The 12,942-nt window shown below is 30.8% G+C and overlaps 1 protein-coding gene across 6 annotated transcripts in view; it reads right to left on the reverse strand.

Moving 5' to 3' along the window:
* Positions 1-2,284: 2,284 nt before the first annotated feature.
* The window catches only part of PAPOLA (poly(A) polymerase alpha), a 65,728-nt gene continuing 55,070 nt past the window's right edge, over positions 2,285-12,942 (reverse strand). Inside the window, exons 16-22 of one of the 6 annotated variants that reach the window (XM_012550500.3) lie at positions 12,798-12,919; positions 10,932-11,071; positions 10,438-10,535; positions 10,014-10,234; positions 7,705-7,767; positions 6,712-6,786; positions 2,285-4,503 (exon numbers count right to left, since the gene is read on the reverse strand). In XM_012550500.3, the coding sequence (XP_012405954.2) occupies positions 4,408-4,503; positions 6,712-6,786; positions 7,705-7,767; positions 10,014-10,234; positions 10,438-10,535; positions 10,932-11,071; positions 12,798-12,919 (815 nt within the window). In that variant the 3' untranslated portion in view covers positions 2,285-4,407. Of the gene's footprint in view, positions 4,504-6,711; positions 6,787-7,704; positions 7,771-10,013; positions 10,235-10,437; positions 10,539-10,931; positions 11,072-12,797; positions 12,920-12,942 lie in introns of all 6 variants that reach the window. The other 5 variants (XM_023504499.2, XM_023504500.2, XM_003756568.4 and 2 more) reach the window with 5 other exon arrangements.

Here is a 12,942-nt window from a genome sequence, read left to right on the forward strand (position 1 = left end):
TATTTTTATGTATGAAGTTAACATTTTAAACAATAACTTTCAAATCTGAGTATTTCAAACAGTACTTTGTGATCTTTGTATATGTTATTTTCAAATATCTAAAATAGCTTTGTTTTTATGGAACATATCTTTAAGAACTAAAGTAAAAAGTGTATTAATTAGTACATCATCTTTCCACATGGACATGGAGGTCTTTGAAACGTGAACACTTATTCCATCAATCCCACTTTTTAAGAGAAAGCTTATGAATTAAAAGGGATGAGAAAAGAAAGGTACTTAAAATTCCACTACATTGAACAAAATACTTTTGTGGTTTGCTCAACTGCAGCGATGTTCCCAGAATAAAGAGAGAAAAAGCATGTTTCACATGGGGGGAAAAAAAAGTTGAAATAATGTTCAAATTCATGAAATTGTTTCTTAAATGGTATAGTTAAAAGATTCATGCAAGTACTCGATTATTTTTGATGCCAATTGGAGTGTTATATTAATTTGGAAATTACTTTAGTCTGCCAAATATACAATAAAATGTAGCTAAATTATTGAATCAGCAAATATTTGAGGCAATGATCCCATAGAATTAAATAGACCATTTGCCTTGATGTAAGTGAGGTTCATCACTCTTGATTGAAAACCCTTATTTCATTTACTATGTTCAAACCTGAATTAAGATAGCACCAAAATTTTAGTTACATCTTAGGAAAGCATTGTAACTAAATAGGAAAAGTAAAAGTTAGTGGAGAACAAGGAAAAAGCGAAGGGAAATTGAAAACCCCCCAAAATACAATTCAAGCTAACAGCAACTAAATTTCCTCGTACTGTTCGTTTTTATTAAGAGTAAAATAAGCAAAAGTATATGCAAAGGATTGTTCAATGCCTTTTTAAGTAAACAGTTTATCTTTTTGTTTAAATGAAGCATTTAAGTGCTCTAACATTTAGATTTCCAGGGCTTGTTCTACAAGTTTGTATATTTAGTGATTTATCCTTTCATATGACAATTACTACTTGGAGCTGCTGATCATTTATTGCCACCTTGAGTGCAGCCAGAATTAATGCTACGAAGAACTCTAAACATTTTTCTGTGTGGAGAGAAAAACAAAGGTTTTAATTAGAAAGGTGAAAAACTATATTCTAGAATATACCCTGTTCCACATAACACATAATTCTCCATTACTTACTAGTATCATACTAAATTAATTAAAAAAAACAGATGCCAGTTTACTGAAACTCATAGGCATAATATATAAATATATATATATATATAAATATATATATATATATATATATATATATATTTTTTTTTTTTAATCTCTACCCCAAAAGTGCCAGTCAATTTGAAAGATAACAGCAAGACTAATTCTGCAACAGGCTTACAAAAAAAGTAGCGAGAATCAATTTAATCATACTGGCTGAGATTAAATTACAAAGAGCACAAAAATCAAGTTTGTTTCCATTACAATTACTTTTGCCCTTTAATCACGAGTTATATTTACATTTACTTTAAGTGATTTATAATTTCTAAATTTGCAATTTGAATATTCAAGTGCTTTTATAAAACACTCTATACTTTCACTTAAAAAAAGAAAGTACAAACAGCCTGAGACATTTAAGCAGAATAGTCGAAATAACAAAACACTATAAGGAATACATCTTTTCCCCTTAACCAAAAGAACTTAGTGTGTAATGCTAAATAATTTGGTGTCTTATAAAGAAGAGAAAGTATGCCTCTACAACGTTTTTAATAATGAATGAATATAGGACCCTGCTGGCTGCTTCTGTCTATAAGCTTTCGGGGAAAAAACGCAGAAATCACTGCTGAAAATAAAGCAACAGTGCCACCTACTGACATCAAAAAAAAACAAGGCTACCTCAAAAAATTCTGAGTTATTTAAAATAAAGCCAGTGACTACAAATACTGGCTGAATAATGCTTCTGTGATAGGTTATTTTAAAGTGAATTTTTCAATCTTCTACATTCTTCATTGACATGTAGAAAGCAGAACAGTCGAAAACAAATACCTGATGAGTAATATAAAATCAATTTAAAACGGGTTTACTTTAACAATCCTATTTTCCCAGGCATCACAAAATGACTAAAAGACTATAGTTATCATGGAATATCTAACATGTTAGAAATTAACAAATATGCGATAAATTCTCTTTCATGTAATGTTTTATGCACTACTACACAAAGCTTATACACTGTAAACAATTAAGCCATTAAGTCAAAATCTAATATAAAGAGAAAAAAAAATAATTTAAATCAGTCAAAAGAAATCAGGCAACTGTGGGATTGTGCTGTTTTTTATTGTGTTTTCAATGGAGAAATACATCATCTGTTTACAAAATAGCTCTTGAAAAATACAAGGAGTACAGATACTATAAAACAAAGCAAACTCCAGTCATGAGACACTACATACATCATGCGAAAGCAACAGTCTGATCTCCAGATTATGAAAACTAGAATTAAAAAGTCACTATACAGAAAAATTCCAAGTTTCCTGCTTGGAAAAACTTGGGTGCAGTTACATGAAACGTTTAATAAACTGAATTTTATTTTCCCCAATGTGTAAACAAAATGACAAGACTAAATTTGTGCCTGGCAATTTCGATCTAAACTCCATAGCTACACAAAATACACAGACACCTTGTACGCTTCAACTGTTAGTATAATCATCTTTTCATAGGTGGTAGAAAGGGAGGGCAAGGTGGCTGCACAGGGCAGAAGATAAGGGAAATAGAAATACTGTATACTAGACATCTTAAAGAAATGGTGAAAAGAAAGCCTCAATTACTGCATAGCCTAAGGGGAAAAAGAAACTACACTCCAACTTTATAAAATTAATTTAGAAGGACAGTGGAAGAGTGTAAGTAATTGCAGTTTAACATGAAAAATGCACATGTAATAAGATGGAGCACAATGGGGGATTCATAAAACATGCTAATCAGAAAATATGGGAAGATTTTTGTTGGTTTTGCTTCCCCCTCCCCCCCCAGATTAAGAATAAGTAACTAAGTTTAAGCTTGCTATCTACATCTGGTATCCCTCACATTTTTTCTAGATACTGGTATTCTGTTGCAATCAGGAAGGACTTAAAAATTCCTTTTAAAGAAAGGAGCTCCTAAATCTTTTTGATAAGACTGAAGAATAAAACAAAAAGGAGTAAAGAGAGCTGACTAGATGTCAAGTGCTTGCTGGAAATGATTTTTTTTAAGTATGCTTTTTTTTCTATCTAATATTTACGGACAATTTTTGGTGAGCCATTTAAAAATAAAAATTAGTTTTTAAATTCTTGGAGAAAATAGCTTTGCCTTTATGTTCAAAATTTGAAATGTTTTACTTGGCTGCAGCAGGAAATCTATGGAGTGTACATATGAAACTTTTTATATTAGTGATCAAATGGCCATCCTAAGAGATGTTATGCTTTGCAGGCACCACTTAGTCACCCAAAAGTTTGAAGCATATAAGACCAAAATTTGATGGTTTGTGCCATGTGGCCACAGGATGGTTTGTTTCACATCATGGCTTAAGAAAATACTGGCAATAATTTTTGATGAAATTACTCCTATTGTGTGCATACAAACTGGGGAAAAAAAAAAAAAAAGGAACAAAAGCTCTTTTCAAAGAAAAAAGATTGAAGACAAGGGAGAAGAATGGAGCATTGTTAGCTCAATGGGAAAAAATATTAGCTTGTTTGATCGCTGATTTGTATGCACTAAAAAACTTTATAAATAAAACCAATACACTACTTCTTAATCATGTCCCATTCAAAACCAACTATTTCCCAATTATTCTTTTAATTTGACATACCCCAAGATTTAACATTTCATTTTCAAGGGTTATGGTTACTTCAATGGGACTGAACTAGATGTAACCATATCATTTATCTCCAAGTACAATAGTATAACCACTGTACAATGTTATCCAATTTATAGAATGATGAAGAAACTTCAGGAAAAAATAAAAATGCATCAAGCTCAAGATCTAAAAATTAGTTCTACTTTCTAATAAAAAATACATAAAAGTGCATCATCAATATAAGGAATTCTTATGCCAGTTTGTATTGCAAATTTTTCAAACAATGCATCAAACAGAAATCCAATCAGATGTTAAATATGGATACAAATATAACTTGAGGTTCTTTCCTCCTTTTTTTTTCTTTTAAAGGCAGTAATCCTTTGAAATAGTTAATGCAACTGTTGCTAACACATTACTAATAGTACTCCTGGCTTCACATACTAACCTGGACTTCCGATCAAGTGCTGATTAGCCCAGTAAGGGAGGTTCACCAAATAAACCTAAATCCATTTTCAGTCATGTCTAGTCTTGCACCCTCCATTCTCCTTTTTAGCATTAGAAGACAACAGGTTGAGTTGGCAGATAATTGTTTATGGACCCCTGAGGTTGTTTTTACCGGTTCAATCTCAGTTTTATTGAATTCTTGATAACAGGAATAGGATTTGCAGGGAGAGCAGGGATATCTGAAAGGTCTGTACTGGATGTTTTCTGAGAAAGAAGGTGAAAATAACAACACTGTTGAAGGCTTTGTAACTTTTCAATGTAACTATCAACTTTTTACTTACTATGAATTGAATGAATGCTGGTTCATGATGGTAAGAATGTATTATAAACCAAACGCTAGACAATCATCAGAATTATATGCAAAATTAAATATGGACATATCTGGGACATGTAGAATTTGAACAATATGTAGATGTAAACAATCTAAGATGAGCACTCAAGTAAAGTGAAGTTGATTTCAAAGGAGCATCAAGTTAAATAAGTCTCACACCAAGTTGAATCACCAACTATAATCTTGAGTTAAGAGCTTCTTTTTAAGGGTGAGTGAAGATTCATTTCAACATCCATGTTTCATATCAAATTATACTTAACAACAGTAAAACCCTCAATGCTCTGTTTCCTAATCTTGTTCAAGTATCAAAGAAAAGATTTTTCCCTTCCTAGCAATAAGTTTTCAACAAGTTTTTTGTTTTTTCCCTTCCTATCAATAATTTTTCAAAAAGTTCTTAGTCACAATACAGGTTTATTTCTTATTAGTAAAAGTGCAGGATTCCTCAATAAAGGTGTTTTCGAACTTCACAAAATAATAGAAATAGTAGATACTAATAAATAATATTACTGACTATATTTGGGCTGCCTTTGTGAACATATAATAAAAAAACTTTTATAAATCACATAACCAAATATTACATCTCACCTATAAAAATACCACAAGGGAAGATATAGCTATACTCATTTCTTATTTAATATTTCTCTCCAGTGGCAATAACATTTCCTTAAACAGTAATGCCACACAGTAACTGACAAAGTGAAGAAAAGCATTAGGCTAAATTCTCCTAAGAATCCTAGGAAAAATGCTAAAAGCAAAGTAACCGATTTATTTTCCCTCCATATGCACTTTATTCTTCTGTAATGATAAGGCATTAGGAAAAAAAAAGTCAAAACAAAAATAATGAATCAGAGAATGAATGTGTGTGTGTGTGTGTGTGTGTGTGTGTGTGTGTGTTATTTCTCCCAACAGACTATATACTCTTTTTGAGAAACTTTTTGTTTCTATTTTTGTCTTGGTATCCACAGGCCCCACCACATGCTTCAGCATGTATTAAATGCTTAATAAATACTTGCTGATTTACTATACAATTTAAAAGGAGTACTGGTCAGGTTATACTGGTTTGCTTTTTGAGAGACTTGTTAAATTTACTGAAATCAAACTCTGCATACCTTCTGTGCAAATATTCATTCAATAGAAATGTTCTTAGTTTACCCAAGAAAGTGACATTTTTATGCAATTTAAATTTCACATGTCCACCAGATATAAAATTTCAGAAAAATACTTCCTTTGTAGCAAAGAGTAAGCTGGACATCTTAGTGCTGTTTACAATTCAAAAGAATTAAAGTTAAAATAGTAGTCAGTTAAAAAGGGCGAAAAAAAAAAAAGAATTCACCAATCAATGTGCAAAGAGTTATTCATAAAACATACAAGGAAATGCTGCTGGAGGGGACAGTAAAAAAAATTAAATTTAAAGATAATTATTTGCATGCTACACAAGAGCTATCCTTTTTATTTCAATAACTATAATCACAAACACTACAAAAATTCATTTCTTACTACAGCATACAAAATTTTCCTTTCTTGTTTTTACATGTGTGTATTCCCATTTTATACACAAGTCTTTCTTTCATTTGAAAATTAACACACAAGGATCCTTGGAGGTACTCTTAGTACCTCTGCTACAAAGCAATAATGAATATTGTGAAATACTACTTATAAGAAAAAATACTTAAGGTTAAATTAACAACAAAAGTGGGTAATAGAAAGTCAAACATTTAAAATTACAAAGAATTACATATTTCAAATAAAATTTTAATCTTATCCTTTTTTCCTGTAATCCAAATTTTTTTATATCACAATGGGAATATGGCAAGTAAAGATTAAATAATACTTGTTATATTATCAAATAACTACTACTAAAGAGAAGAGTCAGCATCTTTACACACTAAAAAAGAAAAGAATGGCCAAATTTGATCCCTTGTCTTCAGCCTGCACAAAAAACTCATTATTAGTTAAATAAATCACTTTCACAAAACTGATCTCAAAACACTTAATTTCATAAGCACTATTATTATTCCTGAAGACTTAACTCATCTTAGGAACATTAAAAAACACAACCCCAACTCTACTTGCTTTAGTACCTGAGCAGCCAACAGAGGAGCCGCTGTCTGAAGAGTTTCAGATTGAGTTGTACTTGTTTCTGTATCAAGTTGTTCCTAAAGAGGGGGAGGGGAGTTATTAATTTTTAAATGAGAGTATCACTGGATTTTTGTAGTTTAATAAAGAGTACCATAAACTAGGTAGGTGGGAATCCTAGCTAGGATTCCAATAAGGAGAGAGCTTAAAAAAAAAGACTAAAACCATATAGCTAAATGCAAGCAAGGTTTTTATTGTAAGCTAATTTTCTGACTCAAATATTTCATTTATGTCATTTTCCATCACAACAAATTATCTCAAGATCTTCAATCACCCTCCAATGTGGGTGTGATGAAATAATCCACTATACAAATCAGCATTAATTTTTTTTTAATGTATAGTGTTTTTTTTATACTATAAATGAGTACTGAGATAATAATTAGCAGAACACAAAATTTAAGTAAACCTAGGTGAGAAAGGGAGAAAAACTTTCACTAACTTTTGTTGGATTTACACTGAAATTCAAAGTGAGCAGTTGGGATAAAGAAACCCAAAACCACAAGCTATGTACAGGGAAAAGTTAAAACAGTTTTTCAGCAAAGGCTCCATAAAACTGGATTTTCTTTAACTCCCATAATAAAGCGCTAGCAGCAGAAGCAAAAAAAAAAATTGTTACTTAGAATCAACAGAACAAGAGATTTCACAATCTTCAAGTTTTACAACTAAGGTTAATTATTTGTAATGTTGTGCACTATAGCAAAAGAAATGCACAAAGACCCGAACATTTCCATCTCAGCAGCAAACCCCAGACAATGTTTTCACTGGGCTAAAAGGAACTGCTACTTTGAATACAAAAAGGAAAAAAGGGGGGGAAAAGTAAAGTTAATTGTGGAGAGTAGATAAGAGTGTGGAATGAAACCCTGTCATCTAGCAAAAATATATTCTACCTCTATGAGAGTTGGGTAGCACTATTTTACACATGGAGTAAAATAGCATACCTTGTTTTCCTGTTTATCATGTTCAATCAAATCAAGACAGTTGGCATCTTCACTTGTCTCATCCTGCTATTAAAAAAAACATAGGAAAAAAAAGGGAAAAAGATTTAACGAAAACACAATTTTAAAATAATTTATCAATTTATGCTTTACATTCTAAAAACTACTTAATGAAGACTTTTAATTGACTCGTAAATTCTGTTTTAAAAGAGAATTATTACTATTTCTAAAAGTAAATTCTAAAAATTTTATCAACAAATTCTACCCAGAGGAATTGAATTGTAAAAACAGAATTAGACAAAAAGTCACATCTATTTTATGCAGACGTTCCAGATGCATAGGATAGCGGCAAAAATAAATATCCCATAAATAATCCATCTGATCAAAAAAAAATTTAAAAAGTCAAAGTTAATGAAACTTTGTTACAAAATACAACAGTGATCCCAAATGATTTAGACCCACTGTTAGTAACTTTTCAGGAAAAAAAAAATTAGTGAACTATCTATTTCTGGTTTATTTACAAAATAAACTAAGAACTTAAGCAATGAAAATAAGTTGGAGAAAACCAACCTCGCCTAAATGGGGATTCTATTCCTCTCTTTAGAGACTTTAGATTTTTATGTATTAAAAAATGTCCCTGTTGTATACTCTATAGCTGTAAAATATTACATAAAATTTAAAAAATTAGTTTTTTTTTTAAATGCAGGTGACTACATTCTTGTATAACACTAAACAAGAATCTCTGATTTTACCTGCTTCTCTACCTCTCTCCATCCCCAGATTTATACCTCTTTTTTTTTCAAGAAGAGTAGCTTAAAAAGATTTAATTTAGACGCCATTCTCTTCCATCACAAAGACATGCTATGCTAGTGTGGGAGGAAATAGGACCCTGGCAGCCATATACCACAAGGGTGCAATATTGGAAGGGCAAATGCTGAAAACTGTCTTTGAAAATTAAAAACTATTAACAATAATTTTTTTAAAACCCTTAAAAAGCATGCCATAAATTATCTCAATTGAGTGTCATGAACAAATTCAAAGGAAAATCCTTTGAAAAATAGCAAACGAAAAGGAAAAGACCTTTTAAAATAAATTTTAAAATCAATTGCAATAAGGAGACAACATACATTAAAAAAGTAAAAAAAAAAAAAAAATCTGGATACAGAGGAACGAAGTTCAAATTCAGGTTATAATAAATATTAACTGTGCAACCTTGTCACTGACTTCTCTGGGCCTCAATTTCTTCATCTATTCATTGAGTTAGAATGAATGTCCATTGAGGTTCCTTTCAGTTCTAAAATGCTGAAAATTCTCTTTCAGCACTGGAAGGGAGCACATCTAGTCCAACATCCTTAGTTTAAAAATTAGATGTGAAAATGAGACCCAAAGAAGGGAGGTGATCACGCAGTATCACCCAAATAATAGAGTAATAATGGTATTTTTTTAGATTTTCAATCTCCAAATACATTCTCTTTCTACTAAATCTTTAAAGGAAGGAGGTGTGGAAGAGTCATCGACTGAATCTTGGAAAGTTGTTCTCCTATTCCAACTTCTCATATTATCAGCGATTGGTTAAGATGCCTGTTCTATACTACATCTTTAAAATTTTTCTAATGTAATACTTAAATTTTCTGACCAGTCAGAAATGGATTCAGAAATTGAATTAGATTCTTTTTCTTCCAAAAGCTTCATAACAAAGAAAACAGGAGTTAACTAAGCCAGGGACATAGTTGAGAATTACTATTCTTAGTGGATTTCTGATCATAATAGAAAGAGCTACTAAAAAAATTAAATACAAAAATGTAAAATGGAGGGTCCTTCTAGTTTTCCAGATGTTATTTTGTAAAACTTTCCAACTCCTTTTATCAGGTAAATGTGTACTGAGCACCTATATAAAATAAGAGGAAATACAAAAATTCCTTTTTTTTTTTCTTTTAAAAATACATCAAAATAAAGAGCACAAGTCTACCTTGGAAGAAGTTAGCTACTAAAAACAAAAACAAAAACATATAATTTACTAAGTTAAAAATATTCAGTATTATGCTAAAACCTGGGACACCAAAGGCCAAAGAACTGAGTAAAAGGCAGCCATTGCTCTTTAATGCCTTACAGTTTACCTGAGAACACAAGATATCAAAAGCAAGACTCTTAAAATACCTGGCCATTTAAACACTTTCTCCCTTCTCAGTAAAATTTACTTTACTATTTCTCCAATACACAAATGGTAACCAGGATTTTGCTATAATTCCCAAGGAATTCATAAAAATATTGATGAAACTTTAATAATCTGAATTTAAAAAAAATAAAATTACCTCTTCTGTTTTGGTTTTCTTGGGACTCTCTTCTTTATGAGGTGAAGATGTCCTTTTGACTCCTGCTATAGAAATAGGTACTTTTGTTGCTGTGTTTCCTGAAGGTCTTGGTGGTTGGTTTACCAGACGTGTTGAGGAAACAACTCTGGAGACCGTAGGCTTTGGTGGTGGAGAAATGGCTGGCTGTGTGGCAGTTTGAGGAATGCTTTCACTTGAAGTACCTACAATGGAAATAAACATATATCCCATATAAAAGTTTCCTGTATCCCTCTGAATTAATTTTAGGAATATTTTACTGTTAGTAAAAGAATAGAGTTGGAATATTGAGGTTTTTTTTTAAACACTATAGCTATAATCTATTTAAAATCACAATTGAAGTCATAATGTCACCCCTTCATATTGAATACTAACTGAGTTTCCTTACCCCCTGAGCTTTCACTGGAATTTACTTGTGGCACAGAAACCTCAGTTGCCTGGATGTTGGTCACAGATGCTGCTGTTACAGCTGGAGCAGGACTGTTTCTGCTAATACACAAAAAGTAGTATAAGAAAAGTCAATACATATGCACAAGCTATTTTTCTGTGTGGAACCCATTACCTCCAATCATACTTTATATACAAGTTATGGCTGGATTCAGTTAACAAACTTGAACCTTGTCTCAAAAAAATGTGATTAAAAGGCTCATAGATTACTTTAACATTTCTTTAACTGGAATTTAGGAATCTGAAAAGCCTAGGTTTTTCAATTATTAAAACTCTCTTTACATATTACATATTAAAAAGACTTTATTGACCCATTTAACCCCAATTCCTTTGCATCCCTCAAACATTCCCTGACATTGTCTAGAAATATCTAAGCACATCATGTCTACCCCTCAGTGATTAAACATGAATACCTATTACATTATCCTGTCTTACCCCTGAGAGCTGCCAGAACTATTCAATGGACTGGTCTTCATAGCACTGGTAGGAGAAGGCACAGACATGCTGTTGTCACTATCCATAGACAAGTCTAGGCTGCTATCATTCAGAGCTGTCAATCGAACTTCTGATGAATGCTGAAACCAGTAAGACAACAAATCACACATCTGTATTTTACCAAAGACACTTAAGAGATGATTAATAAGTGGCATTTCAAACACAGTTATAAATAAAATTTGTGAAAATCACCCAAGTGCCATTTTGATCATTTTTATATAATATCAAAATTATAAAATTTACTCATGATATAAAGCAGCAGTTAAAACTTGGAGAGTCAATCCAATAATATATTAACAACCGCATTCACAAACATGGAAAGCTTATGTAATTACACATAATTCCAGGTAAATCCTAAGAAGTTACCTGAGAAGTTAAGTGATCTGACCAGGGTGGCATGACTAACAAGTTCACAGAAGCAGAATTTTAACTCAAGTTTTTTTAATAGCTACCAATTTTACTTTATTACTACTATTATGTTGCTCTAGGAATTGCAAAGAAATAAAGAGTAAGAAACCCTGTGCTGTTTTATTCTAACATAGTGCAGTATTTTCCCCTTTTGATAATGGTAATGACTGAGCCGTCCACGCTTCCTTAACTATTCTCCCTTATTATTTTAACAGCTTACATATTTTTAAAATTTTTTACTATATTGAAGGACACAAAAAAAACTTGAACTTTTAGCACCTGGCTGCATTTGAATGATTAATACTTTTAGCTGAAACTAAGCCTGCCTCTAGAAAACCTCCGCGAGAAACCTGCTCCTAGAGAGAACAACCATTATATTATTATTTTAAAGAAGAAAAACTCTTAACTCAATTATATTCTTAATGAGTTATTATGAACTGATCAATATCAATCTCACATATATATAAATTTCAGATTTTGTAAAAATCAGTAGAAATAAGTTGAAATCATTTTCTAAAAAGAAAGCTAAAATAGAGGTACACCATATATATAAATATGTATATACACACATAAATACATATTCTGATATTGATAAATTTATATTAGTTATATATATTTGTATGTATAATTTATATGTATATTTACATGTAATTACATATATATATCAAACTAATATAATATATATAATATATAATATAATGATATAATTTTTTAAATACACACACGTTTAAAAACAAATTTTGTAAACATCCTAATATACTTATCACTGTTTATCACATCAACTATACTGTAGAGGTAATAATTAATTTCATAAGAAGTAGTTATATCTGCCTTTACATGTAAAGGACCTCCCCTTAGGATAATGATAAACTTTCAGTTCTAACATTTTGTTTGGTTGCCATTTAAAGATTTCATTGAAGTAAACAACCATCAGTTTAAAAATGTATCAATCACTTATTAGTTACACAGATTAATTATATCAAATAACATTTAACTGTGGTATTTATAATTAAACCTAAATGGTTTAATAAATTTTTACTTGGCAAAAAAAATTTTGAATTGCATTATGCCTTTCTATAATTTTCATGCTGACACCAAATAACTAAGTTTCTCAAAAAATCAACAAATAACACTTTAGATTTATATAATTTAGAAAGAAATTAAAAAGAGATTCCTACAACAAATTCTGAAACAGAATACATGCATAAATATATCCTCTTGAATTACAAATGGACACCAAGTGTTTTTTAATACAATGCAACCTAATAGAAGATCTAAAAATTCTTATGACTCTTATTTCATAGTTATACTCCTCCTATTATATTCTTTGAGAATGCTAAATTAAATACTTAATGATGATGTTTTATTAATACTTTTGTTAGTTACATCTAAATTTACCTTTTTCTTTTTCTGAAGCACGTGATTAGGTAGGAGTTGATGAAGTTGCCTTCTTTTTACATGCATTGCAGCTATTTTCATATCCATCTCAAACATCTTGCTATTTATTGCTTGCCTATAAACTATAATTAGAAAAAAATTATGA

Source organism: Sarcophilus harrisii, chromosome 2 (genome assembly GCF_902635505.1).
Source record: "Sarcophilus harrisii chromosome 2, mSarHar1.11, whole genome shotgun sequence".
Classification (NCBI taxonomy): Eukaryota; Metazoa; Chordata; class Mammalia; order Dasyuromorphia; family Dasyuridae; genus Sarcophilus; species Sarcophilus harrisii.